This window comes from Carassius auratus, chromosome 14 (genome assembly GCF_003368295.1).
Source record: "Carassius auratus strain Wakin chromosome 14, ASM336829v1, whole genome shotgun sequence".
Taxonomy (NCBI): Eukaryota; Metazoa; Chordata; class Actinopteri; order Cypriniformes; family Cyprinidae; genus Carassius; species Carassius auratus.
In genome coordinates this window covers 15083848-15110867 of record NC_039256.1, presented here as the reverse complement: position 1 = coordinate 15110867, position 27020 = coordinate 15083848, and the positions used below count along the sequence as shown (strand labels likewise).

Genomic DNA, 27020 nt, shown 5'->3' with positions numbered 1-27020 from the left:
ATACTAATGGTCTTTGTCATTACATAGATTCCTACTTTATTACTTAGAGGGTTGCTATAATGTTTTTTCTTTCTTTCTATAAAAGCCTCAGTTAGATGACCCTGAGTCCCTAAACAAATCAAACAGGAATAATACAGCGATCTGAAATGCAGTTAGCTGTGTGATGAGTCATCACTGAGAAGCCAGAGTGTTGTCATCTAACAATCATGAGTGATAATAACTGTATGCTTTGAAATCATAAATGGGTCATTCCTGTTCTGCTGTACAACTTAAACTAATGTTTATACCCAAAACATTAAAACATTTGAAACAGGATGGAACAGTATACACCAATTAATAACACAGACATAACAAAATATCATCAGATCTATTGGTAACATTTATATGGATGCTTATGCCAAAAAAAAAGAAAAACGGGAATTTCAATGAGAATAATGTCATAAACTGGCTTTACTTTTAAAGGAATATTACAAAATAGATGTTTTGAGGACACGTGCAAATAAATACAGTGGTAGCCAAAATTATTAGATAATAGATAGATAATATTACAATTATTATTACTAGTATTTTCACCAGTTGAAAAATGTTTTTAAATCAGTTATTTCTAGCTTTTGCTTTAGTGTGTGAGTAGAAATATCTGTTTACATTTCCAAACATACATTTGCCATTAATTGAAATAATCCAGTAAGATTTTTGTTTGCACAAGGAGTCTGACAGCAGCCAGTGCTGCACACAGAGATCTGATCTCACCATCATCCAGTCTGTGTGGCAATGTCTCTGAGATGCTTCAAGAAACCTACCTACCTATACTGTATATAGGATATGTCTTAATAAATTGACTTTAGGTATAAAAAAAAATCATGTTAGAAGCTATAGTGCAATGTTCAAAATGACAAAGCATAGTCAAGTTAAATAAAATTAAATAAATTAAGAAATAAATAAATACAAATTAACTTATCTGTGCACTTAATTGTGATACTCTGATTATATGAACAAATGGCAACACTTTATTTCATATTCATTTATAAGGTGTCCTTGTTACACATTTACTATTATACTAACAATAAATTATGCATTATTACATTATTAACCCTATACCAAACCCCAATCCCTAACCATATAGCAAGTACATAAAGTTAAATTATATCACGCAGTAGCCGACTGCAACAGGGACACCTTAAAATAAAGTGTAACCAAGAAGGTTAAGTAATAAAATTGCCATTCAAAATAAATAAATAAACCGCTTGTTTCCTAATCTAGTTATCTAATAAAGTAGCTTTGTATATTGCAAATATGGTTGGCTCTTTGTCAGATTGCTTTATTCCTTTTGGATGAATTGTCTCCTGAATGCAAATGCACAGTAATATGAACATGTACCTCAGTAACAAAGATGGGGACATGAGAAGATACCGCACTGTAGGAATGACCTGGATGCTTTCCTGAATGAATACTGCAATACACAGCTGTGCCCTGTGCTCTATTTCTGGCAGGGCCGCAGTGTAAGTTTGTTTACTTCAGGTATTGCTAGTAGGTCTTGTTATACAAGCTGCAGCAGTCCAGAATACCCAATGACGTCATGCCAATTAGACGCTCCTCTGCGCTCACACAGACCCCCTGTGGTCGGACAGAGCTACTGCATGTATCAGGTGTGTTGCCTTAAACTAAGTTTCTGCCTAATTGCAGGAGTACGTGAGCTGTGAACATAATTTCCCATCGCTTGCAGGCAAGCTCTGAATCAATCATTTAATATAACCACACTCAATTTATTACAGAGACGTTCTGTGACAGACACGCTAGGCTATTATTAATGTGCGCAGGATGCAGAAATCAGCTGCTGTGCACCTGTGTCCCCAAATCATGGGGTCTCGAACAAAACACAAAAAATGCAAATTAGCCTTTTGTTTACCCAAAGATGAGTTAATTTGGCGAGACGCTCATTACATGTCTTCCTGGCCAGTGTGGGTTTTGGAGCGAGTCGGATCCAGGACAGCTCGTTGAGCCAAGAGCCTGCCGAATAATAACCCTCCACCATTGCAGCTTTTCACACAGAAGCAAGGCCACAGCAGGAAGAGCATAAAAGACCTGCAGGCTCCAAGCGAATTTACTGACATCTGAGCTAGAGCCTGTCGGTTCTAAAAGACACACAGTACTGAATCTCATTCTAATTGCATTGGATGTACCACAGGTCCTTATATCAAAATCTTGTATTAGTTTTTTAAGCGCTTTTCCCAATGCATAGTTTAAAAGCAGCTTTACAGAAAAAAAAAGAACATGATAATATTATTCAAACTGAAAAAGTTAAATATCAAAGAAAATCATGTTAATCAACAGTAAAATCGACTCCATGTCTCTGGCCTGCAGGTGTGTGCATGGCCTGTTTTTAAAGAACAAAGAGCCCATGTGTGCCCCTCTGTTTCTAATGACACACGTGTAATCTGACCACGTCACGTAATCCTGAACACATACAAACTGCAGCTCCCCTCTCTGCACTGTAAAGCCTAGCCAGTGCACACAAAGCCCAGTATCTTACACCAAAGAAAGAAGCTACTGTGACGGTGAGATGACACTGAGGCGAGAGAGGAAATCTGATGTAATAATGTATCATCGGTGAATAGACTGCAATGCATTTTCCCTTTATATTTTGCCAGAGGAACATTTGATATAGTTGAACGAGAGCTGAATCTGCTCACATTATGCAGTCATGATTTGAAACACTTTCACTTTTAAGATTAACGTAGCTTTCTTTGCATGTTAAACAATGAAACATAATGTTTATGGTCAGTTCTGAAATATTTTTATAAAAATATAATGCACCCCCCCCCCATGTATATATATATATATATATATATATATATATATATATATATATATATATATATATATATATATATATATATATATATATATATATATAGTTTTCACATATTATTTTTAGTAGTAGTATTAATAAATATAATTACATTTTATTTATTAAATGTGAAGCCAGTGTTGCACAACAAGTGTGCATGACGCCATTTTGTTGTCACGTGACAAGAAAACCATACAACAGAAAAGACCCTTTTAGGCCCCCACCAAGGTTTTTTTTTTTTTTTTTTTTTTTTTTTTTGATGCAATTAAAGTAGGCTATTTTTAACATGTCTAAAACTCACTGACTGAATTAAAATGTTGTTGAAAACAACATATAAGATTACTTTTCTAAGTGTCAATAACTTCTTAGAACACAACAGTGTTTCCAGTTAAAAAAAAAAAAAAGAAAAAAAAAATCCCTTTTTGGACATGATTATTCGTCATTGACCCTTAGAATTAATAATGAAAGCAAAATATGTGATATGAAAAAAGCGTAATCTCTCCCTAACGAGCTCTTCTTGGTGTGTTTTGCCATCACAAAGCAGTGTCTGGTGTCATTCCACTGCAGTGAACAGTCGCTGGTCGTGCAGAAAGAAAACACGCTGTGGATCTGCGGCTCAGAAGCTTGGTTTGAAAAAGAGCCCCGCCCTCCTCCTGCCTCTCCTGGAGCCTTATAACCAGACGCCTGTTCTTCAGACTCGCATACCCAAGAAACGCACCGGACTTGAGCACAGTTACGAGCCCGGAGAGCAGACGGAAAGCAACCTGACGGAATATACGCTGTTCGCATTTGTTTGTTTTCGAGAAGCGTCTAGGCTGAGCGAAGAAGACATGGATTTTCTGAACCACAACTACTTGAGCGCGCGCGCGCCCTACGATTACACCTTCAATTTTTGGAATGACTATCTCGGCCTCTCCACGCTGGTCACCAAGAACAACAAGCACAGCATCCCCCAGAGTCCCAACTCCATCACGGAGTCCCTGAAAGCCACTCTGGGCTTGGACGACAGCCCTCCGTGCCCGTGCGTAATCGCGGCCGGCGGCGACGGCGACAGCGGTGGACACCTGGACTCCTGCTGCTGCCCCCCGCCCGCCCCCATCTCCATCCTGGACCTGAAGGAGCGCTTCTCCATCCTGAGCCCCTTCCAGAACCAGAACCAGGGCACGGGAGGACTGCTGTCCTCCTCCCAGGAGCGGGAGATGGCCATCGGAGGGAGCTTCGCGGGATTTGATCTGTTCGGCGTGGAGAGGAAGATGAGGAAACCGGTGGCGCGCAATAAGCAGGAGCCCAAGATCTGCGTCTTCTGTCGGAATAACGGCGCACCGGAGGAGGTGTACGGCTCGCACGTCCTGAAAACCCCGGACGGGAGGGTGGTGTGCCCGATCCTGCGGGCGTACACATGCCCCCTATGCAGTGCCAACGGGGACAACGCGCACACAATAAAATACTGCCCTCTCTCCAAAGACCAGCCTGCCCAGAGAGTGCTGAAGGGAGGCAGAGCTGTGGGTGGTAAGCGAGTGAAAATCTTCTAAAAAGACTCCTGTAGACTTACATGTATTGCACTGAACAATTTCTTTCAGATGACTGTTCTGATTGACTGGCTTTCCGAGTCTTAACTACTAGGCAAACAAATAAGATGATATCAATGTTTTGTTAAACGAAAAAAAAAAAAAAAAAAAAAAAAACTCTTATATTTTTATAGATACTTTATTTCCATAGTTTATTGCATACTTTATTCATAAAAAGCTATTCTTTTTTCCTTTTCACGCATAGGTTTTAGATGTTTATTCACGATTCATAGTCACGTTTTGTGTGAAATAAGATGTTATTTTTCTTTAAAATGGGAAAACGTGAATGTTGGCACCAGAGGAGTTGCTCTTCTGTTCAACTCAAGTATTTTCTTTACTGTAAGCTAAGCTTGCACCTCGTTTTTGTCTTTAAACCAAAGTTTATTTTGCCATTGAGCGATTTTAAAGAATGTTCAACATTTCTTCATTTATGAACTCTAGTCCCATTCCGCTCTCTCTTGAAAGTCCACTCCGCAGTTTCCTGACATTTGCCAGCACGGACGCGCAGAGCAACACAATAGAGGCTCTGTTGCGCGTTCATGTTGTCAGCATAACTTCACAATCGGCCAAAATATTTCCAAACCCACTGACAGAGCTGGGCATTTTACATTGCAGGGTCCATGTTACAGATGTTACATCACTAATGTTAAGTGAATTTCCAGCAGCTTCAGAAAGCAGTGTTGCTCATTAGTGCGTATAGCATGAACGCTGTAATGTAAAGTGTGACCGCAGTCTATTCTTCTGTATGAGGTGCCCTTTCAATGTTTACACCCCTAGTAAGGGGAACACACACTGGAGAAAAATAAATCAAAATAAAGTATGTCTTATGGGTGCCTCTCTTCAGCTCCATACAAAGTTCACCTTCTCCAAAACATCCTGGGTGAGCAAAGGGGAAAGGGAGAGGTTTATGTCAAACAAACAAAGGGTCCACGGTGGAAAATAGCACGTATGAATGTTCTTAATAAAAAAGCTTTTTGTAAAAACAATGTATTTGCCCCTTTTTGCATTATGTACAAGAATAAACCCCCCCTAAACGCAAGAACAAAACAAAAAAGGATGCAAACATATTGTGAATGTACAATTTGACACTTGCAGGACTGCACATTTCTGACAGTTATGTTTACCAAAGGAATTCAATTTTAATGAAGTAAGGAGCATAGATTTGCTGTATTGTAAATAATTACCGAAAAAAAAGGAAAATAATTAAGTGATGTCTATTCAGTATTTTACCATTTAAAAGTGACTTCAGAGGGAACTACCTCACCAAGATTTTGTACTTACATGTAAAATGTCAACAGCAGTTTATTAATATAGTGTACCATTTATAACAAGGGTTTCTTATAGTATTTTTGATCTTTGTATAACATAATTGTATTTTTTTTTCAGTGCATTCTACGAACGAAAGTGAAATCCCAATAAGCTCTAAGCATTGTTTGCTAATAGGTGACAGCTGTACATAATATTAATGATGATGATTATATCATGCATTTTAAGTTGTTGTTCAATGTGACGTTCTTGGTTCGTGAGAGAGAGACTGAGAATCAAATGTTGAAGACATCAGCCAATTTGCCACTTTTAACTGAGGTTTGTAATTATATTAAAAGAGTAAAAAAAGAAACACTGTTGAATTTTCTTATTTATATTTTGTCACAATTTCCCTGTATGCTGCTGTGCAGAAATTAAAGAGATGGATTCACTAGATAAATAAACAGCTTCTGAAACAGTTTAACTGGTGCTTTCATGTTGTCATCCCTGCCGATTGTGTTTAGCAGACCCATGTGAGCCTGTGTCATTGTCACAATCAGGGTCTTTGTGAATCCCACCTCATTCCCATCACCACTCAAGGCCTCTCTGCACCTACACAGGCCTTTCCTCTCTAAATGTTACAAAAATGAAAACAAAGAAAAGGAGAACAAAGGAGAAGTTTCTCTGATCATTTTAAAAACCCATGAAATGAGAACTGGAGTTTTCTATAATGCATCTATAATGCTGATGTACTCCAGACTGGAATATACTAGAAGACGTTTAAAATCTGAACAGATTTTCAAGCACTAGTCATCAAACACTTGCCAACTTTTGTAAATGTTTACCTTCAAATTGAGCATTGTACACTACACAACTGAGGATCACACACTACCAGGCTTTCAAACTCGTCAGAACACAACAGACTCACAAACTCGTATTCCAATCTTAAAGGGATAGTTCACCCAAAAATTACAATTCTGTCATTAATTACTCACCATCATGTCATTCCAAACCCGTGAAACTTTTGTAAATGCCAACTTTTGTAAATGGTTACCAGAAAATTGAGCATTGTACACTACACAACTGAGGATCACACACTACCAGGCTTTTAAACTCGTCAGAACACAACAGACTCACAAACTCTTATTACAGTCTTAAAGGGATAGTTCACCCAAAAATGACAACTCTGTCATTAATTACTCACCATCATGTCATTCCAAACCCGTGAAACTTGTTCATCTTTAGAACACAAATTAAGGTATGTTTGATTAAATCTGAGAGCTTTCTGATCCTCAGCAACGCAACTTACACTTTCAAGAATGGTAGTAAGGACTTTCTTAAAATAGTCCATGTGATGTGGTTCAACAGTTATGTTATGAAGCAACTAGAATACTTTTTTGTGCATAAGGTAAACAAAAAATAATGACTTCAGTCAACAGTATCTTCTCTTCCGTGCTGCTGATGCATTTGAGGTGGGTTTTTTATAAAACTGCCAAAGCTTTTCATTTTAAAATCACAACAGCACCTGAATCACGTCACCCTTGAGAGTGATGTCACCATGCAACCTCTGATCCTCTCAGAAAGGGGCGTCCATGAGAGGACAGAGGGCCTCTCTGTCAACAGGCCTGTCCACATATTTCCTTCCATCCCTCTCCCTTTTTCCCCTTTCTCATTTCATTCAGACACACACAGCTGAGACACTTCATTAAAAATGGATAAATACAAAGTGCAATAGGGATTTATATTACAGCAGACAGTTGCAGAGAAGCCCGATGGGTATGGCATCTGACACACACACACACACACACACACGAACGTCTGGATAACAGCTTTTATTCCCCTGTTACTGCAGCCCATTTTCAATGCAGCAAAAGGATTTTCATAATTAAGTTAGTTCCACCATTTATACCAAGAGTCTCTTATGATTTTAGCCAGAACAATGGAGAAGGAAAGATGGTTTTTATTAAAACAGAGCCTTGAACTTGTTCCCCTTTGATTTCTCTTCTAGACATTTCTGAATTAACGGAAGGTTTTGCACTCGTGTAATGTTTTTAATCTACTCTGTGTGTTATTCGAGACTTGAGACCACATACCGATCATCTTAACAAGTCAAAGTAGCATTTGAACAACATTAAAATTATTCAACTCTATTAAACTTTCTTGATCTGGCTGCATGTTTAGTATTATTATTATTCATCCATCAAAACAAGGCCTGATTAATTTTTACACTCTAAACTTCTGAAAACATTTAGCTCCAAACATTATTTCGACACTTAGCTTATCCTTAAAAAGTATGCATGTCATTTCATTTCATTAAAAATAAAACTATTTATCAATTTGCCATTTATTTTAAGGAAAAAATGTACAAGCTTTACAAAACATTTAAGGTCATCGGAAAAAAATGGAAGTAGAGACAATATTTTCTTTATTTTGACGTACATTTGAGTGAAATGGATATTTAAAAAAAAAGAATAAATACAAATTAAAATATAGGAATTTAGTTCAACTGGTCACTGATTGGATGTAGGCAGACCTGAATATGAGCTTGCGGTCAACTGTAAGAAAGGGAGCAGGGTTTAAGTCTAATAAATAACTGAAAATGGCACATTTCGCCAGAAGATTAAGATATTTTGATTCAAAATCATGAGGTCAAGAAAACTGAAACACATGCATGGACAAATTGTACACAGTGAAATGAATAACATGCATTTAGAAAATATATTTCATATCAAATTTAACAAAAATGGTTTGTTGGATAAAAAAAAAGAAGAAGAAGAAGAAGAAAAAAACAGTAGACATACAAATCACATCGACATCAGTTGTTTATCCATACAGTAAATGCAAAAATGGCTAAAGTTACATTTATTCTGAGAAACGCTCCAGATGCATTTGTTATCTAATGCAAAGACATTCATGCATTTTTAATTATGGCTCCACATAAAAAGTCTCCAAATGCCTTTTGGAGCCATTCTAACTCTCACATTCAGTATTTCAGAATGCAAAGTAGTCTAACAGATGGGACGGTATCTATCACAACATTGTGAAGACAGGACCCTCAACCCCATACAGTAAAAGGGAAGTGACGTGACCCCATTCACAAGGAACAACTTTGGAACAAGTCAGGTGTATTTCATACAAAACCAGCTTTGACAGGACCTCCTAACCTGGTGGAAGTGCGAGCGGTTGTACATGGTAATGAGGGGTGTGACCCCCGTGCTAACCGGGTCTGTCTGCATGGTATCCGGCCCTGCTTGAGCGTCCCGGGCTCTCTCAGACTTGGCTGCGGGCCAGCCAGATGCACTCTGCCCTCATACTGCACTGCTGTCTCCCGTCAAACGGAAACTTCCAGGGCTTCTGAACAGAATGGAAACATATGTTGGGATCACATGACCGCGCTCGCTTCTGAGGCCTACAGCGGCTGCATATATGTGGCCAATGTTTTGGATCAGGTTTGATATCTTGCTCCAAGAATGTTTTGGGTGGACGAGCTTGGTTTTAAAGCTCGGTTCGAGCCAGTTTCTAGAGCACAGGGGTTAACTAGACTTCCTCTGCTTCTCTCTGAGATTAAAGCACATAGCTGTCATAACCTATTTCAGCAGCCACTGAGCTGACGTATTGCTACACAGTATAACACAATAACAGGAATTCTTCTTCAGGAGGAAAGGTCTCTGCGGCCTTTAAGTCAGAATGCTTTAACTTGAACTCTTAAGTAACTAAAATGAGTTTTCCTCTCAGTGACCACCAAATTATTTCCCATGAGTCTTCGTTTCACTCTGCGGTCGCAAATACACAACAAATGAGGTGACCCGTGATCCACAGAGCCAAAGCCTCGGCGAGCTTCTACAACTTTCAAAATCATGCTGTGTTGCGTTGTAGTTTTTCCAGAAAGTTGTCAACACACACAGTGATGACAGTGTGATTACTTCTGGAAGGTAATGTAACTAACAATCAACCAGATTTAGCATGTATCGGTGATTTACATGCATTTTTTGTGAGTTGCATGGATGTAGAGTGAAATAGGATAGAATAGGATCATGTGACCCTGGCAAAAGTCAGTCTTGTGGTCACTTCTCCTCTAATTTGGCAGGTTACCTGCTGGCTGACGGAGCAAAGGCATTGAAGGAAAGAAGAAAAAGGAGATGTTTTTTTTCAATAAGTCTTTTATGCTCACAAAGGCTTCATTTATTTAAGGAAAAATACACAATGCAAAACATGCAATATTGTGAAATATTATTAGAATTTAAATGAAAAGTTTTCTGTTTTAATATATTAAAAATCTAATGTATTAATTTGATGGCAAAGCTAAATTTCTGCAGTCAACAGTTACATAATTCTTATTATTAATTATACTAGGGGAATTTGTGGCCTAGTGGTTAGAGTGTTTGAGTCCTTACCCAATGGTTGTGGGTTTGAGTCTCGGTCCGGCGATACCACTTCAGTACTTTTTTTTTTTTTTCAGGATTTTTTGATGAACAAAAAACTTTTGATGAACAAAAAACTGAAATATTTTGCAATTTAATACATGTCTTTAATGACATTTTTATGTTTCCTGCTGAATAAAAGTGTTTATTTCAAATTTAAACAAATACAGAGGTGATATATATGGCAAATTGTAATGCATTCTGATTAATAAAGTTAAAAAAATTCAAGTTTATTTGTATAGCGCTTTTTAGGATACAAATCATTGCAAAGCAACTTTACAGAAAATTAATGTTTCTATTATATTTAGTAGTCTGTGGGGTGGTGTTGGCACAGTGGATAAGACACATGCCTTTGGTGTGAGAGACCTGGGTTCGAATCCGCTGTGAGACACCAATGTCTCCCTGAGCAAGACACTTAACCCCTAGTTGCTCCAGAAGCGTGCGACCTCTGACATATATAGCAATTGTAAGTTGCTTTGGATAAAAGTGTCGGATAAATGTACTAGTAGCTTATCAGTGGTGAGTTTATGTACATATGGCAGAAATGTATGGAAAAATCAATTGAAGATGTAATCACTATGTAAAAACTTCAGTTTTAGGCATTCATTAAAGAGGAATGAAAGGAATTAATTGACTGGATTAGGGGATCAGGAGCCCATGCGTTTGTGTGTGTATGCCATAGTGTACTCTTTACTTCATGTAGCTCTGCTTTTGATTCCAATCACCTGTGGCCTGCATGCCGTGATATCAGACGAATCAGTGGTAAATACATATTTCTGCTTTGATGTTTGGCTACAAAGAGTCCCGACTCATACACCTTGTTCCAGAGCAATCAGATGCTTTCTTTCCAGGCTCATTATCAAACAGAAAGCCTAAATATCACACTACTGCCCATCAAACACTAATGACGCTTGGCAGAGCAAGACTGACTGTGTCTCTGGTTTCTGTTTGTGTCCCTCCTTTACATCCTAGATATGTCCTCCAGCAAGCAAAAAACATAAATCTAATCATCACAAAGAAGCAATAATACACTTCTTCTCATAAAGTCACAGGATTCGAGTTCATGTCACTAACAGACAAGTTATGAGCCTGTAATACGCTAACGAGTTGGCTCAAATCACTAACCCTTAGTGCTGTATGCACAATAGTTATAGTGCTTAGAAATGGCAAAATTGTTAGTTATAGGGAGACAATAGAAGACAATGGGGTCAAGGAATTAATGTAATGTAATCTAACAGGAAAATATAAAGAAAACAAGGGCCACTTTTGTGGCAATCAAATTGTTTTGTGCCTTGTAACCTATATTTAATAACTTGTATTGAATCCAGAATCTTCCTTTAAATAGAAGTTGAGGTTCTTTTGCTGGACTATATTACTTTTGGTCACTGGGTTCTGGAATGTTCCCACCGAGCGAAAGAAAACTGCGATCCCATGTGTTTGTGGTTTGGGCTCTGGGTTGATCGCTGAGGATGGAGGAAATTACTGCAGCTTCCTGCAATATGGTGCCACCAGGTACACTGAACACACACACACGCATGGTAATAGTTTAAGTGTAAGTTAAATGAAGTCTTCAAGTATTGCACACAAACCACACACACGCATTCAGCATAACTGAACAGAACAGCCTTGAAAGCACACACAAACAGAAGCACACAGTGCGGAAACACACACTTCCCACATAATTGTACCTTGTGCAGGCTGCAAGAGCACATCACTGCTATACTCACAGAAATGTCTTACTTACTGTGCCTTCAGTGAAACTAACACACCCACACACACATACTTTTTTGGGGGATTTGTAATGGTATGGTAATGGATTTTATATTGTTCTGCTTTGGTACTGTTCTTTGTGAGCCTGGGTAAAATAATTTGCATGAATACATTTGCATTAATGTTCTTAGCAGACACTTTTTTACCAAAGCCGCTTACAATAAAACACACAAATCATGTTAACTACCTAGTTCCACAACAAAAAGCTGAGGATACAGAAAGCTTAATAAGACAGGCCTTAAATAGCAATGAGAAGACTCAAAATGATGATCATCCAGTTTCTCACCTTAATAAATATGCAGCCAGGATGCTGTTGATTTTGAAGTACATGAGCTGAATCACATCTATGCATTTACCAGTAGATTCATGCGGTTTTGAACGTTAGCAGCCTTGCGGTTGACTTGGGTTTTTAGAAAAGCCTTCACATTGGATTCAAAGATGGAGCTCTCCTGCCCTCTGGTGTTACTTATTGGGTAAGACCAAATACATAAGGCCACTTTCTTTGTCCTATATAAAAATGGAAGTAAAGAGATGTGAGAATTTGAAATATCCAACATATAAATATTCAAAGCTATGAGCTCAAATGAAATAGTACAAAATATGATTCAGCACTACCTAGGTATTTGTTTAGTGTTCTAGGTCACTAAACAAATTTATGACATCGATAATATTAACAGACAGTTAGGTGCCTTTGCTTTCCTTGAAATGTTTATCTGAAACATTAAAAAATGATGTTAGGAAACATGAATCGTTGAGTACATGCCAGCTCCAGCCTTGCAAAAGCCAAATAAATAAATACTAATGCATTTAGAAAAATAAATAATAATAATAATTTAAATTAAACTGCAAATGATTACACTGACAATAAAATGTATATGTAGGTCTAGTTATAGTCAGAAAATGTTTATATCGGCCTTACTATATTCACTGTACTTAAAGCGTGACTGTACATAAACTCTTGTAACAGCAGATGTCACTGTTGCCCAAAGTCTTACAAAAGACTCCCATATTTAAGCCTACATTTTTATTGCTAAATCAGGATTCATTTTTAACCCTCTGGCCCTCGTCGGTCATTTTTGACCGAAAAAATGTATATTTTGAAATGTAAAAATTCGTAGCTTCAACTGAAAGAGATGACACTTGGTGACTTTTGTCACATTAGCAATATGAAAAAAAATAAAATAAAAAAATATCATGGACATGATTTGGATATGTTAAAGAGTCAAAAAAAAAAAAAAAAATGTCACACTCTTCGCGGTCAAAAATGACCGACATAGGAAAGGAATGGGGAATACGAAATTGTTTTTAAAACTCAGTGAATCTTTTGGTGGTACAAACCACAAATCACCCACTGGTCAGTAAAAAGTGTGCAGCAATCAAGTGACTCTCCAGAATATCAGTGCAAAATAGACACCGACCAATAAATTAGAAAAATACAAAATGGGCTCTCTCTCTCTCTCTCTCTCTCTCTCTCTCTCTCTCTCTCTCTCACACACACACACACACACACACACACACACAGAAATGAACTTGTAAGACTGCAAGACAGCACATTGTGAGAATATGTGAAATCAATAAATGAAAAAAAAAAAATGCTTGCTTTCTCTTTATCTTTCTTTCTCTGACACATGAACTGGTAAGACTGCATCAGAGTAAAATCTTTTTTTATTGAAATAAACTCAATAAATAATAAATTAAAAAATCCAAAAGTGATTATCATTCTCTTTCTCTAACATTTAAGTAAATTGAATAAAATATTAATTTATTACAAAATTTTTGTATAGCTAGTGTTTTGAATGATCCCTTTTCATTCCTTATTTGTTAGATTTATTTTAATGATCAAATACTGAGTAACAAAAATGCTTTCTATGTGTTCCCTTTCTAACAAGATTTTAATGTTTGACTGTAATCATAATGTAAAACCTGATACTTATCTAACCAAAAAATATCTAAACCTTGACAAAAAGTAATCTTTTAGAATGTCTAGATATAGGCTAGTTCTAAATGCAAATCCTAAAAAAATGAAGAGATGAGGTCTAAAAAACGATGGGAATCCAAAAGCCTCTGTATATATCTATATAGGGTGCTAATAAAAGAGGTTACGCAATATTACACAAGTTTTTACTTTTTTAATGCCTTCAGATTCAAATTTGCGAAATTCTCACATGAAAAATTATTTTAAATGTTTTCATTCTATTTTAAAGAGAACTATTGCATTTATATATATATATATATATATATATATATATATATATATATATATATATATATATATATATATATATATATATATATATATATTCTAATGGAGGAAATAGCTCATTAAAATCATAAATAATAATCCAAAAATATTATTGAACAAAAATATATTACATTGGTGTTCCTGAAGAAAAAAAAAGTAACATTTCAAGGCTTCGGTCACTTTTAACCGCGAAGAAGGTAAGTGTGACTCCTAAACGAAGAGGGCCAGAGTTAAGGAATTTAAAGTATCCTCGGCGTCACGCACCTGTCGAGATCCGCAGGTACAACGCAAACCTGAATTATTCCTTTTAGAGGTATGGTCAAATTAAGGAGGAACAACAATGGATAATAAAATAATATTTACCTCCTGCATTTAGATATTGTAACATTTTCAGGGACATTCTGATGCTGATTGTTTACTATATTCACAGCGGAGTTTTGTGATCAAAGTTCCGAATAACATTCCGTTCCTCTCGCGATAACTGACTTCTGACGTCAGAAACAACAATTGACGCGACTTGGAGAATATTTGAGAAGTGACAGATAGTTAAGCTACATGGCGAGTTAATTTGCATACAGACTGAACTAGAAATCGAGTCTAACGTTAATCACCACTTGTTAAGTCATGAACCCTTGTGGCGTCATTAAAACCAACAAAAGTAGAAAACGCTATGACAACAATCTACTGTAATTTTACAGTAGATTGTACTGTAGATTTACAGTAGACACTTACAGAAGGTAAATACTACATGATCACAGTATTTATTTCTGAAATATGCCTAATGTAAAAATACATAATGTTTGGTGATTCTGTTTGTCAGTCATGGCACCAGCAAGTTATATGTCTAGATCACAGCCATTGTCCAGTGTATAACTGGAAGTTTAGAAAAAATATTTGTTTTGGCCGATAAGGAAAATGGTAGCTAAAACAATTTTAGTTCCAATAAACACTAAATATTTCTGTGTTTATTTTTGTGTCGCTGTATAGGCCTAGGCCAGATAGTGTACAGTCAGTTGATCATTACATCCACTAGTAGAAAAATTACTTTCTAAAAAACTAAAGCTGTTTTGTTATACAGTATGCGATGTTGACCGGCAAATGTACTCTAACTGTTGATTTAATGTGTATTTGCAAACGCCAAGACCTAGCTGCTAGATATTTTAATTAATTCTCAGGAGAATGTTGTTGAATGTGTAATTTTTCTTTCTTTCTTTCGTTCTTTCTTTCTTTCTTTCTTTCTTTCTTTCTTTCTTTCTTTCTTTCTTTCTTTCTTTCTTTGAAACAGGCTTCTTGTTTACAATTAGGCTAATTTAAGTATTGACATAAATGGATGTTGGCATAAACTGTTAAATATTAACACTTTCTTAATTACTTTTAATTTAAAATTAGTTAATGCAGAACAATTGTTGAACATTTTGTCATAATTTAATTTAAGTGTGTGCCATCTATTTAAAAATCTTTTTTTTTTTTTTGACTAAATATTGTAAAAATTTGTTTTTGCCCATACGCGGAGATTTGTTTGTTTAATGGTTTGTTATTTTGGGATTGAAAAGGTTTCTGTCATATTTTCAAATCAAGTTTTGTGAGTTACCATTCTGGTTAGGTCTGGATTAGGCAAGATACAGATAAATGGAGAAAGACCATCAATTATGTTTTTTATGTGTTTTTATTAAAAAAATAAAATAAAAAAATAAAAAAAAATCACAAAGGTGTGTAAGTGTCTTTAAATCACCTGACAAAAGTGCCATCCATTTAGGTTTGATAAAGTTTGCAAAGATTTATTATTATCAGCGCAAGTATTCACTCAATTGTTTAAAGTGCTTACAGATTTGTTCTGTTGTGCAAAAAATTACGAAATATTGGAAATTTCGGGAATCTTGTTGATGCGATTGCGGTGTGGGAATCTAAGTTGCTTTAGGAAAAATCTCCTTTTATTGCATATTTTTATTCATTATTAAGTGCATTATGTGCTTTTATCACACACACACACACACACGCACACGCATTGTTTCTCTAACAAAACCCAAAATAATTAATATACAAGTGATATGTACTTGGAAGCCCAAAGATTTCAGATTTCTCTTAGAATTCCCTTTTTCTCTGGAATTCTCTCATCACATTTTCACTGAGGAATCCCAAAAGAGCCTTCACGCTTTTGTAGTGGGACCCCTATGAATGTAAATGCAATATGGTGACAGCCTGGCTCAGGGTGGGTTTGTTTTCACATGCTTAATTCAGTTTGTCACCTTCATTCAGGAGGCTTTGAGTGCCCTAATTTGTGTTAATGAGGGGTAATAAAGTCATAGTACCCTATATTAATGCCAGGGGGGCAGGAGTGAGAGAAAAAGGCTTATACTGACTGCTCTCCTTTCTCTTTTTCTCCCCACCTATCCATCGCTCCTTCCTTCCGTCAAAGCCAGAAAGCCTTGATCCGCTGTTCCGTCCTCCCGTGCGGCTCGCCTCCATTGTTCCTCTAATTAGATCTCTTTTGTTGGGTTAGTGCCGACGCCATCTGCTCTGCTGTCACGAGCACGGTGGGTCTGGGGCAGGGGCATTGTGATGGTGCAGCCCATCTCCCAGCTCCCCACAACGGGCTACAAAAGAGCTGGCGTGTCCCCGGCGCACTCGCATAAGGGCCCTTTCACACTTGATGGAATTAGGAAGAGATTGATGTCCCTGTGCTCAGGGAAGACCATAAGAGACTTGTAGAGCTGCAAGCAGGACATGCAATGCACGTTGTCCGTTTATACTAAAGGACTACGCTGAGATCTCTGCTGGTTTGAGGAGAGAGTGTATGTGTGAGGGGTTAAGGAAAGTTATCGTAAGCCATTAGCTGGTCTTGTTAAAGAAAACAACAGTTACATAGCACGTGTCAGCTGTTGCACTGGATAAACTCACGTCAGGAAACCTTTTGAGCTGCCTAAACATCGCTGTCAGAGCTGTCAAAACTCGCCTGTGTAAATGTGAGGCCTGAAATCTAACTTGAACGAGATGAAAAATATCAGTGTGAACATATACTAATAACTAGTTTGATGTCAAACACAAAAAAAGTATTCTCGTAGCTTTGTAAAATTACGGTTGAACTTTTGATGTCACATGGACTATTTTACTGATGTCTTTACTACGTTTCTGGACCTGGGAACATTGCAGTTGCATTGCTGTCTACGGAGGATCAGAGAGCTCTCAGATTTCCTCAACAAAATTCTTAAATTGTGTTCCGAAGATGAACGAAGGTCTTACAGGTTTGAACGACATTGAGTAATTAATGACAGAATTTTCAGTTTTGGTTGAACTTTCCCTTTAAGGGCATCGTTTAGGTCTCCCAGCAAGATCAGTCTGGTTTTTGTAGGTCTGAGAATGTCTTGAGGATGTTGTTCTGTGGTCTGTAGGTGGCAGTGTGGTTTCATCCACATTTGGTATCGGCTTACAGCTCATGCAACAGGAACTGACCACAGGTACTGAAGGACAGTTCAGTCCAAACATCTATCTATCTGATGCATGAGAGGCATGCCTGAGAATGCAGGAGAGACAGAAACCGAAAACCAGAGAGATGGAATAAACCACTGTGAATCTGCAGGGTAGAGCTGATATAGCAGCATCAGGTTTAATGTGTTAGCTAATGCATAAGAGCGTTGTAGCTTCTCTGTATTTCTGGTCTGAAATACATCATATCTCATTGAGAATAGGAGTCATCGAAAAATGCTTTGTGATCAACACTGAATAGTGTGAAGCAGTTTTCATTTTAAAATACTGTTTTCTATTTTACAGTGGATACCAAGGGGCAATCCAACAATTCTGTACACAACAATTGTCTTAAAATTGACATTTACAATCCAACAGTGTGGACAATTATGTAAGTGATGTAGATTAAATAGAAGAAATGTAAATCATTTTGAATTAAATTACTCTCTCCTCTGTGAACCTGTGTACAGTATAATGTACAGTAGTCTTTTTTTTTGGGGGGGGGGGTCTATTCAGTGTTTCAAGCTTTTACTAAGGGAATGATACATTTGCCATTTTTGGTTCATGACCCATTAGCTGGACAGAGAACCACTGATCTGCTTCATTCCATTTCTCCCTGTACTATACAGCATACTGACATGACATAAATGTACAGAATTCTATGTAAATCATTATATATATATTTTTAAAGAAATGTTTGTAAAAGTTTAAAAATATATTTACTTACATTGATAGAATGTTCTCAATTTCTCCAACTGATGTCAAAGTTGTTTGCCTACAAAATTCTCATTGGTCTTGCTGGAACGGCTTTGTTTTCTAGCATCTATTTAACCATTTAGCTGCCTTTACACTGTAAAACATGTGTTGATTCTCACGTAGCCGACAGAAAAAAATGAAGACGTGCTCTAATGTCATGACAGCGCAAAAGCTTCTCAGATACAGTGTTTCACAGAACTACAGCTAAAATCTAAGCTTGCTTAAAACATTATAGCATTCTTCTTTTGTTGCCTTGCATGCAGTAGTATTTCCTTTCCTGTATTTTATCATGTCCAAAGTCATCAGACCTTTAAGCAACCAGTTGTGATGTGTAGTAAAAAAAGATAATGATCTGTCTCTCTTTTCAGTTTGTCTAACATTTTCTGTTTCTGTCAATCAGTGGCAGTTATTTTACTCACATTCTTATTCCTCTCTACGCAGGCGTTCAACACACTCCTTGCTTGCTTTCATTCCAGCCTGTTTTCCCTCCTCCATTTTTCTCACCCCCAAAAAATCCACAGAATGCTTCTCCGACCCTGTCTAACAGCAAACATACGTGAAATGTGTTACTTTAGCTGCAAACATTTGGCCTGGCATTAGTGATGGTGCTCCAGGCTCATGTGGAAGTTCTTATAGTCGGAGAGTCAAACCTGATTAGGTTGAGGGGCAGATTATTTTAGAAAAAAATATAACCAATTATACTTAAGTTTTGATTTTATGTGGTGTATTTTTATTAAATGCACTTATTTGTATTATTACATATATATATATATATATATATATATATATATATATATATATATATATATATATATATATATATATATATATATATTATATAGAAGTATTTTTTTTCAATATTTACATTTTTAAGATTTTATTGTTAAATTAAAAAAAAAAAAAATCCTAATAAATAAATGTGCTTATAAATTAGCTTTTTCAATTTTAGTTTTTATATGGAATATAAAATTCATCGTTACAATTGGAATATCAGTTCTTCATTTATTTTCATTTTTATTTTTAAGATTTTATTATAAGACAAAATGCTAAATATTTTTGGGGTTCAGAAGACTTCTAGAGTCATCCGGTCAATAGATTTGATATTTTTGAAAGGCAGGCTCTGGAAAAAATCTTGAAAAGATTTTCAAACATCCATTAGTTTGAAGATTGGAAGTTATAACTATAATAATTATCGCGCGTACATAACCAGACACTTATATACAGTACATAACAGATTTAAACAGACACAAAAGGCAGACACACTTAACTCTATCCATTCTGTTCATAAAGGGAAAGGAGAGAAGAAGAAAAAGCTCTCATCCTTGCAAACACAAGAAATCTTTTACAGATTTCACCCTTGGTTGACCATCACTTTCTTTTTCCTCTTTCTCTCTAACCCCTCCTCCTTCTTTCAGGCCTTGGCGGTCCACCGCTTGCAGGGTTAAAATAAACGCTAGCAGTGAACCATATTGCGTTCCCTCCTCTAATCTCTCCTTATTCACAGGCGCGTAATTGGTAGTCAATTTGCACTCCCCCTTCACCCATTGTGCTGTATTTCCCTCTGACAGAGTGCGGAAGATAAATGACCGAACCGTGCCAGAGGGACCGCAGCTCGCCGAACACAGGCACCCTAAATTCATTACACCAATTTCCTCTTGTCCTGCTCTCCAAAAGAGAATGAGAGGGAGAATAAAGGAATGAAGATGAAGAGAAACAGTCAGATGGTCTTTGTAAATGAGGGGGAAAGGGAAAAAGAAAGAACAGATGCGAGAAGGAGCATTTGGACTTGAGTGCATTCAAAAGAAAAACTGGTTTAACCATTTAGTTGGAATAAATATATATATATATATATATATATATATATATATATATATATATATATATATATATATATATCGAATGGATGTAAACTAATGCATTGGGAAAGAAAAGCTGTATTTATAATAATTTGTGCTGCAATAAGATCAAAATGTTTTGGTAAAAAATATATACCCTTTTCATTTAATTTCTGTAAAATTAAATTCCATGAGTCATAAACTAAAAGGAAAAAAAAAAAAAATGGTAAAGACAACATGAAATCACAACTGAAAATGTGCACATGGATTGTGCATGATCCATCGATTTCACACTGAATATGTTGGAAATTAATCAAATTGAAATAATTTGTCATATGTGTGTCTTTAAAATTAAATGTCAAATCATACACAGGCAGGATATTAGTTTAGAATAGTCTCATATTTTCTGTTAGTCCTTTGACTCTGGTCCCTTTGTGTTGGTTCTGATCTACTCAGCAGTGGGATCTGCTTCCCTTGTTCCTGAGACTCCTCTATGAGTCAAGTGATTTATCTTTTACTCTCACTGGTTCCTTTGCCTTGGATCTCACAGCTTCCTGTCTTTCAGTGTCCTGGAGATACATCTCTTGCTCTCTGTGTTGTTTGTTTTACCTATCTGTCATTCTGTGTATCATTCTGTCTGTGCTAACTATCGTTTGATCCATTAAATCTAATGTTCTGTTTTACTTTACCCATGCTTTTATCTAAACCGACTGTCATTGATCGTTGTGTCATTCGTTTTTATTATTATTATTATTATTATTATTATTATTATTATTATTATTATTATTATTATTATTATTATTATTATTATTATTATTATTATTATTTTACTATTGTTCTAGTAGTTATTTCAGTCACTCTATATTTTATTTTATTTATCCAATATCTCTTTAACACATTTTATTAAATTGTGCTGGTTCAAGTTCTTTTAGGAAATGATTTCAATCTAAAGCAAACTTTTAAAACATTTTTAAATTGCTGTTTTATAGTATATTTTACTTGTTAGACACTATCAAAAAAAAAAAATCCAAGGAAAACACCAATCAACCAATCTATTTATTTTGTATTTGTTCTATTGTTCTGTCTATTGCTATACTATTCTGCGGTCTATAGTATCTTTCATTCTTTCATTCATTCTGTTATTCTACAGTACTGTCTACAATTGAAACACAACAGCTATTCTTCAAGAATATCATAATTGTTTCATGGCCTAAATGCATTAAAGTTTAGGATTACTCGATTAAATGTGGTGGTTTCTTTTTCAATATTGTTATTAGATCCACACATCTGTAAACCTTTACTGAATACTTGAAAGTAAAAGCAAAACAAACCAGTTAGGACACAGTTTAGAGATGCTTTATTAATATTTTTCTGTTCTGAATTTATTTATTTAGTTATTGGGTTTCATGGTTTTCCTGTTTTAGGATTTATGCTATTTTGCCAAAGGTGTGTCTAGACTTTTGGAGAGCACGGTGTCCAATGTATCTGTTGTTCATTTTCTCTATTGTTGTTTCTGTCCATCTTTCTCTCTCTCGTTCTGTCGTTGAAATCGTTTTTCAATAGTTGAGTGCAAATCAGAATCAAATCAAAAATAGTTCTTGTAAATCATGGATATATAATATATTTTTGTTTTCTTTTAACCGTAAAGCCCCAAAGGCCCAAAGAGCTTGAGATTATGTTTTTATGTGTGATGTGTATGCATATTTTTTTCACCCTTCGTCTTCACAGACTGTGCTGTCCATAACTCTTGTTTCAGCCTTCAAAGCCTTTGGCAGATTAACAGAGCCACAGAAGAGTGTGATTGAGCCGCTGTGGTAATTTATGTATCTTCCCTGGCTCTGCGATTCAGCTTCGCACCTGTTGAGCTCCAACAATCAGCTCTGTCTCCCTGCCAGGGCCGCCGTGGGTCAAACTGCCTCTATATAAAAGGCAAAGGCCATTGATGCTCTTTTTACCTTATCAGTAGAGGGACAGAGGAGCGGGATGAACGGCATTCTTAAACGAAACAATAAAACTTGATCAGTGCGAGAGATTTTCATTGGTCTTGCTAATGCAGACAAGCTGACACGCACCTTCAAGCTACTTAGCAACATGGCCGCGGATGCCACGGTTCGGAAGACGCCACAAATGTTTCGCATTAAAGCCACACGATGAGAGCAAGACAACCGAGATATGATGGAGGTGTAGGGATGGCCGCTTGGAGCGTTAATAAAGATGTCATGTGAAAACATCAAGAGACACAAAGTCTCATTTTCAGCCAAGGTGCTGCCCTCCAGATGTGCGCGAGCCGGAGAGGCGATTGGGCCGTAACCGGGCCTGTCTGCCATGCCACTTCCAGCTAACAGGCACAACCTTAGTGCACGTTTGAAGTGAGGGCCAAGAAGTGTCCGGGCCCTTAACGACCAGCAATTTATTACAACACCGTCCTGCTGAGAGCAAAAGGTCAAAGGTCACCTGGTGAACCCCATAAAACCCCACTCTCCTGTTCTCTTTTCTTTTCTCTCTTTCCCCATCCAGTTTTCCTTTCAAACCAGTCTCTGCTGTGCATTAAGCACCTGTTTAGCACCTTGGTTCCTTTATGAGGTTTGTCAGGTTGTTCTTAAGTGTTTCATGGTTGCGGTTCAGGGGGCAAATAAGGGTTGGATGTGGTGCAAAGGGTAAAGCATGTTATTCGGTACACACCAATCCATCTGAACTGTCAGGAAAATTGGCATCTCATTGGATCAAGTCCATATCCAATGCAAATAAAACCATCATTCCACCTTTCAACTGCCCAAGATTTTTCTTGGAAGGTCTTGTATGAAGCTTTCCTTTTGGAATATGACCAGGTAAGCATTTTTTTTCCCTCTATGTGAATGGACCTCTCGTTCTCTAAAGCATTAATTTGCACTGTTCAGTGATTACAATGTGGCAAGTTTACAGAAATGTGAGATTGTAAAAAAAAAAATTTCAGGGGCTGAGATGATTTTCCTGAAATCCTCTGACACAGCTGGCTCTGGCTTCAGCATGTGGTAACGTGAGAGATTCTGGTTAGAGGCCAGTGAATAATTTCAGCACAGCATGGACGGTAAAATTTGGCCCACACAGACTCCAAAATGAAGAACGCTGGGGGGTTCCCTTCCGACTAGCACTACTAATGTTACTGGCTTCGTTTGTGACTGGGGTGAAACGGTGCCCAAAATCCTCAGCGTTGTCGTGAAAATGTGCTGTGCAGGTGCATTCAGAGTGGAAATGGGAGAGGGGAGGGCAAAAAAAAAATCAAAGAAGGTGTCCGCCTGCGAGATTTACTACATGGCTTAAAAACAATGTTTTCACTTGTCTTATAACCAGAAGCTGAGAGAGAGAGAGGGAAACGAGAGAGAAAGAGAGTGAGAGTTCAAAGACTGGCTGCTCTTGTTATCTGGCTGAAGTGAAGCAATAAAATTCCAACTTCATATTTCTCAAGATTTCCTGGTTGGACCTGTGAGTTTGGAAAGTCCAGCTGCGTGTTTGGCCTTGCTATGCTTCCATTTATCAAATACAGTTATTTGTTCACTTTTGCCAGGTAGAAATTAGGTAGAAATGGTCTTCTTCATGTCAGAATCAAGAGGTGAAGGATTGATAGTTTAGCATTGGCCTTATTATTCCTTCCTGGTAGATGTTGTCACTACACCATGTGGTTCTCGAGTTTTTTATCAACAATGTTTTCTATAATAAACTAATTTTAAACTAACTCTTTTATTTATTTATTTTAGATCATAAATGCATGGACTTCACCGATGGTATTTATTAGCATGGCATTAAATACTCAAGTGAAGCTATTAACATATAAATAGAGTGAGCTTTAAAGTAATAATTGACACCAACAGAAGATGAATCATAGAAGTATATGGAATTCAGATCAAAGACAGAGTCATAATTAGAACTCAACCTATTCAAATGCCACATAGAGTCTGTCGGAGCTCTATATTTGTCTAGAGAAGCTCGCTCTTCCTCTCAGGAAATGCCTGTGAAATTCACCTGCTGCCTGTTACAAACTGGCTTCATAATACATCCAGACTATTAGACACAATATGTGTGCGATAGTGTTTGCAGGATGTTGTTTGATACATTAGTGGAAGACTGGTGACAAAGTAACTAAGTAACTAAGGTTTTGGCCCTTAGTTATTCAAACTTAAACAAGCAGTTGGGCTGCACTGACTCTTAAAGCTGATACAGACTATAATATACATCACAACCTGTCAACACATACACAAACTCACAGCGCTGCAGTCCACCTGCTGCGTCCACGTCACAGAAATGCTTGTAATATTGGCGAGTGGATGGGTGTGTAATGAGAGTGGGGTGGACGTCAACCTCTAGTGTTTCCGAGTGGTAATGACCATCATTTTCTCAGAAGGAGAGAGAGTCCGGCCATGACCTCTGACCCACAGAGAGTCATTACACTCAAGTGTTACCATTTATCAAAGGATGCAGATGACTGGGTGAATAGCTTTTTCAATTATAGGTGTGATTGTGCATATACATGTTTTTAATGATCTGCAAAAAAAGAAATGAATTCAAAATATGATACACCATAATTGTAAAACAGTTTTGGCTCTAAAATTGAATCTGTTGACCTGTGACGCCAGTGGTCAGTTTCCTTAATTTTAAATGAATGAAAAAGTACCAAACAGCAACATTTAAACCTAGTACAATCATCATAACATAGATTCTTGTGGCCTGCTCTTTCAAAATCGTATTCATTTTTACTCTACACTCTTGTAGGCAGTACTTTTTAGAGTTGATGTGGCTTTATAAAGAGTTTCTGTAGCAGGCAGCAGAGACAGAAGCAGGAACCTCCATCACACTGCATCAGAACACTAACCCAGACAACACTGTCAGCGTCTTACTCTGTGTCTCCTCCGCTGGGCCGCCATGAATCATGGAAATTGATTATGCTGTCAAATCCCAAATCCCGCTGCCCAGAGCTTGACCGCACTTGTGTGTGACTATCCACGGTCAAGCCTGCTTAGGAGCTGCACAGCCAGCGACCGTGGCGAGGGGCCAGCCCTTGAGGACCAACCTCCAGGGTCAGCAGGCCCGAGAGCGTGGAGAATGGAAGAAGATCGTTCACGTTGACTGCAGAGAATGAAGACGTGCTGCTTCACATACCAGAGCCAAACGCTTCTCTTGTTTCCTCTCTCTCTCTCTCTAACTCAACTTGGCCTCTCCGTTTCCTTGTCGCTCGGTCACATCCATCTTAATCAGGTGCTGACGACATCATCTTTGAGAACGGATTCCGAGACTCCATGGAGACCAGACAATCTTTTTTATTTTGTTATTTTTTTTGAACAACATTCTTGTGGTCAGTTGATGGCCACATTTTTCAGTCATTCTAAAATATAAAAGAGAACATGAGGAAATGAGGTAATGTTTGTCTTTCTTTATTTATAAGTGTTTACTTTCTGTCCACGTTACAAGAGGTTTAATGAACGGCAGTCATTCGTTATGTAAAAACAAGAATACGGCTACATTTAGCCATCCTGTCTGCTAGCTTAGCACTTTAGCCCTGCTCTCTCGCTAATGGTTTCTGCAGATTGTTGTGCTTTTTTATTGTAAATATAAATCTCCTGTAACAAGCTGAAAACACCCATAAATCTTGTGTCGGCTTCACATCGCAGGAGATTTTAAGGGTCAGCATTTCCATGGAGAGTCCTTCCCTAGACCCAAGTGGGCCGCTTTAAAGACGACGGTGTTTGTGGCGCTAGAACAAACGCAACTTTGGTTTTTCCTTAAAGACACCAGCGATAATCAATTCAACTTTATGTAAGATTCTACATTGTGCAAAGCATCTGCTTTTGATACCAAGATTGAGTTTCCACAGTGTTTCAGTGTTAACCCAATAAAGAGCCACGAAAGCGTAAAGGGTCTTGTTAAAAGCACCTGGCCCTCTCTGTCCTCCGTGTCCAGCACTAGCGACAAACTGTGAAAGAACCAGATGCAACCAACTCGCACACACGAGGAGAAATGAGATCTGTGACCTACGTTGAAAAATGGTTAACAGAAATGGAAGAATAGCTTGAAGTCTAATTAGTCTCAAAAATAAGCGCGGCACATCTGTCAAAGCATTCCAAACAGAATGTCTTGGCAAACATCACGCCATGAGGAAAATGTTCATTTCAGAATTCAATCCATGACTCCAGAGCTGACTAAATCTTATCTCTAGTTTTGTTTCTTGTTTTTTAAGATGATAAATTCATATTACGCACATCAAGAACTTCTGGGAGTTCTGGCATTGTTGGCTGTGGCGGAAACATTTTTGTCTTTTTTTTTTTTTTTTTTCGTAATTACTCTTTCCTGAAATAAAAATGGTATTCTCAGCTGTAGCAATGGGTCCTATAGATGTCAGGTCGTCAAGCACAGACTCGTACTTTACTCTGGACCGTGGTGGTCACTCGCCCTAAGACTGCCATTAAAACGTCTATGGTGATTAAAGGGACACTTCGGTCCAGGCTTTTTTGTCGTTAAGTCGTCTTTCTTTGGTTACCGCAGCACAAAGAAAGCAAGATAATGTCCACAAAGAAAGCTTGCCATGTGTCTGTAATTTGACCCGTGAACTTTTCAGATTGTGATATCAAGTGTTGTCTGAAGAATGCTATGGTCCTCATCTATAATGAGACGAAAGTACATACTGGTTTTTATATTTATTTTTTTGTATTTAAATTTACAGTTATCTTTTTCCTTAAAGAGATAGTCCACCTAAAAATAAATAATATATTAATATTTTTTGTGTTATTATTACTTACACTGTTTTCATTGTTGTATCTTGTTGTGGACTATATGTATGCTATTAATTTGATCTTCTGAAAGTATAGGTCCCATCATAAGTCTATTTACTTCATCTGTTTTTAA

The 27020-nt window shown here is 37.2% G+C and overlaps 1 protein-coding gene across 1 annotated transcript; it reads left to right on the top strand.

Moving 5' to 3' along the window:
- Window positions 1-3509: 3509 nt before the first annotated feature.
- Window positions 3510-6145, top strand: LOC113113779 (nanos homolog 1). The gene has a single exon (XM_026280257.1). The coding sequence runs from the start codon at window positions 3679-3681 to the stop codon at window positions 4378-4380; it is 702 nt and encodes a 233-aa protein (XP_026136042.1). The 5' UTR covers window positions 3510-3678; the 3' UTR covers window positions 4381-6145.
- The last annotated feature ends 20875 nt before the right edge of the window (window positions 6146-27020 follow it).

Bases quoted from the DNA above. Each gene is read 5' to 3' on its own strand.
- LOC113113779 (XM_026280257.1), top strand. From the start codon at position 3,679: ATGGATTTTCTGAACCACAACTACTTGAGCGCGCGCGCGCCCTACGAT.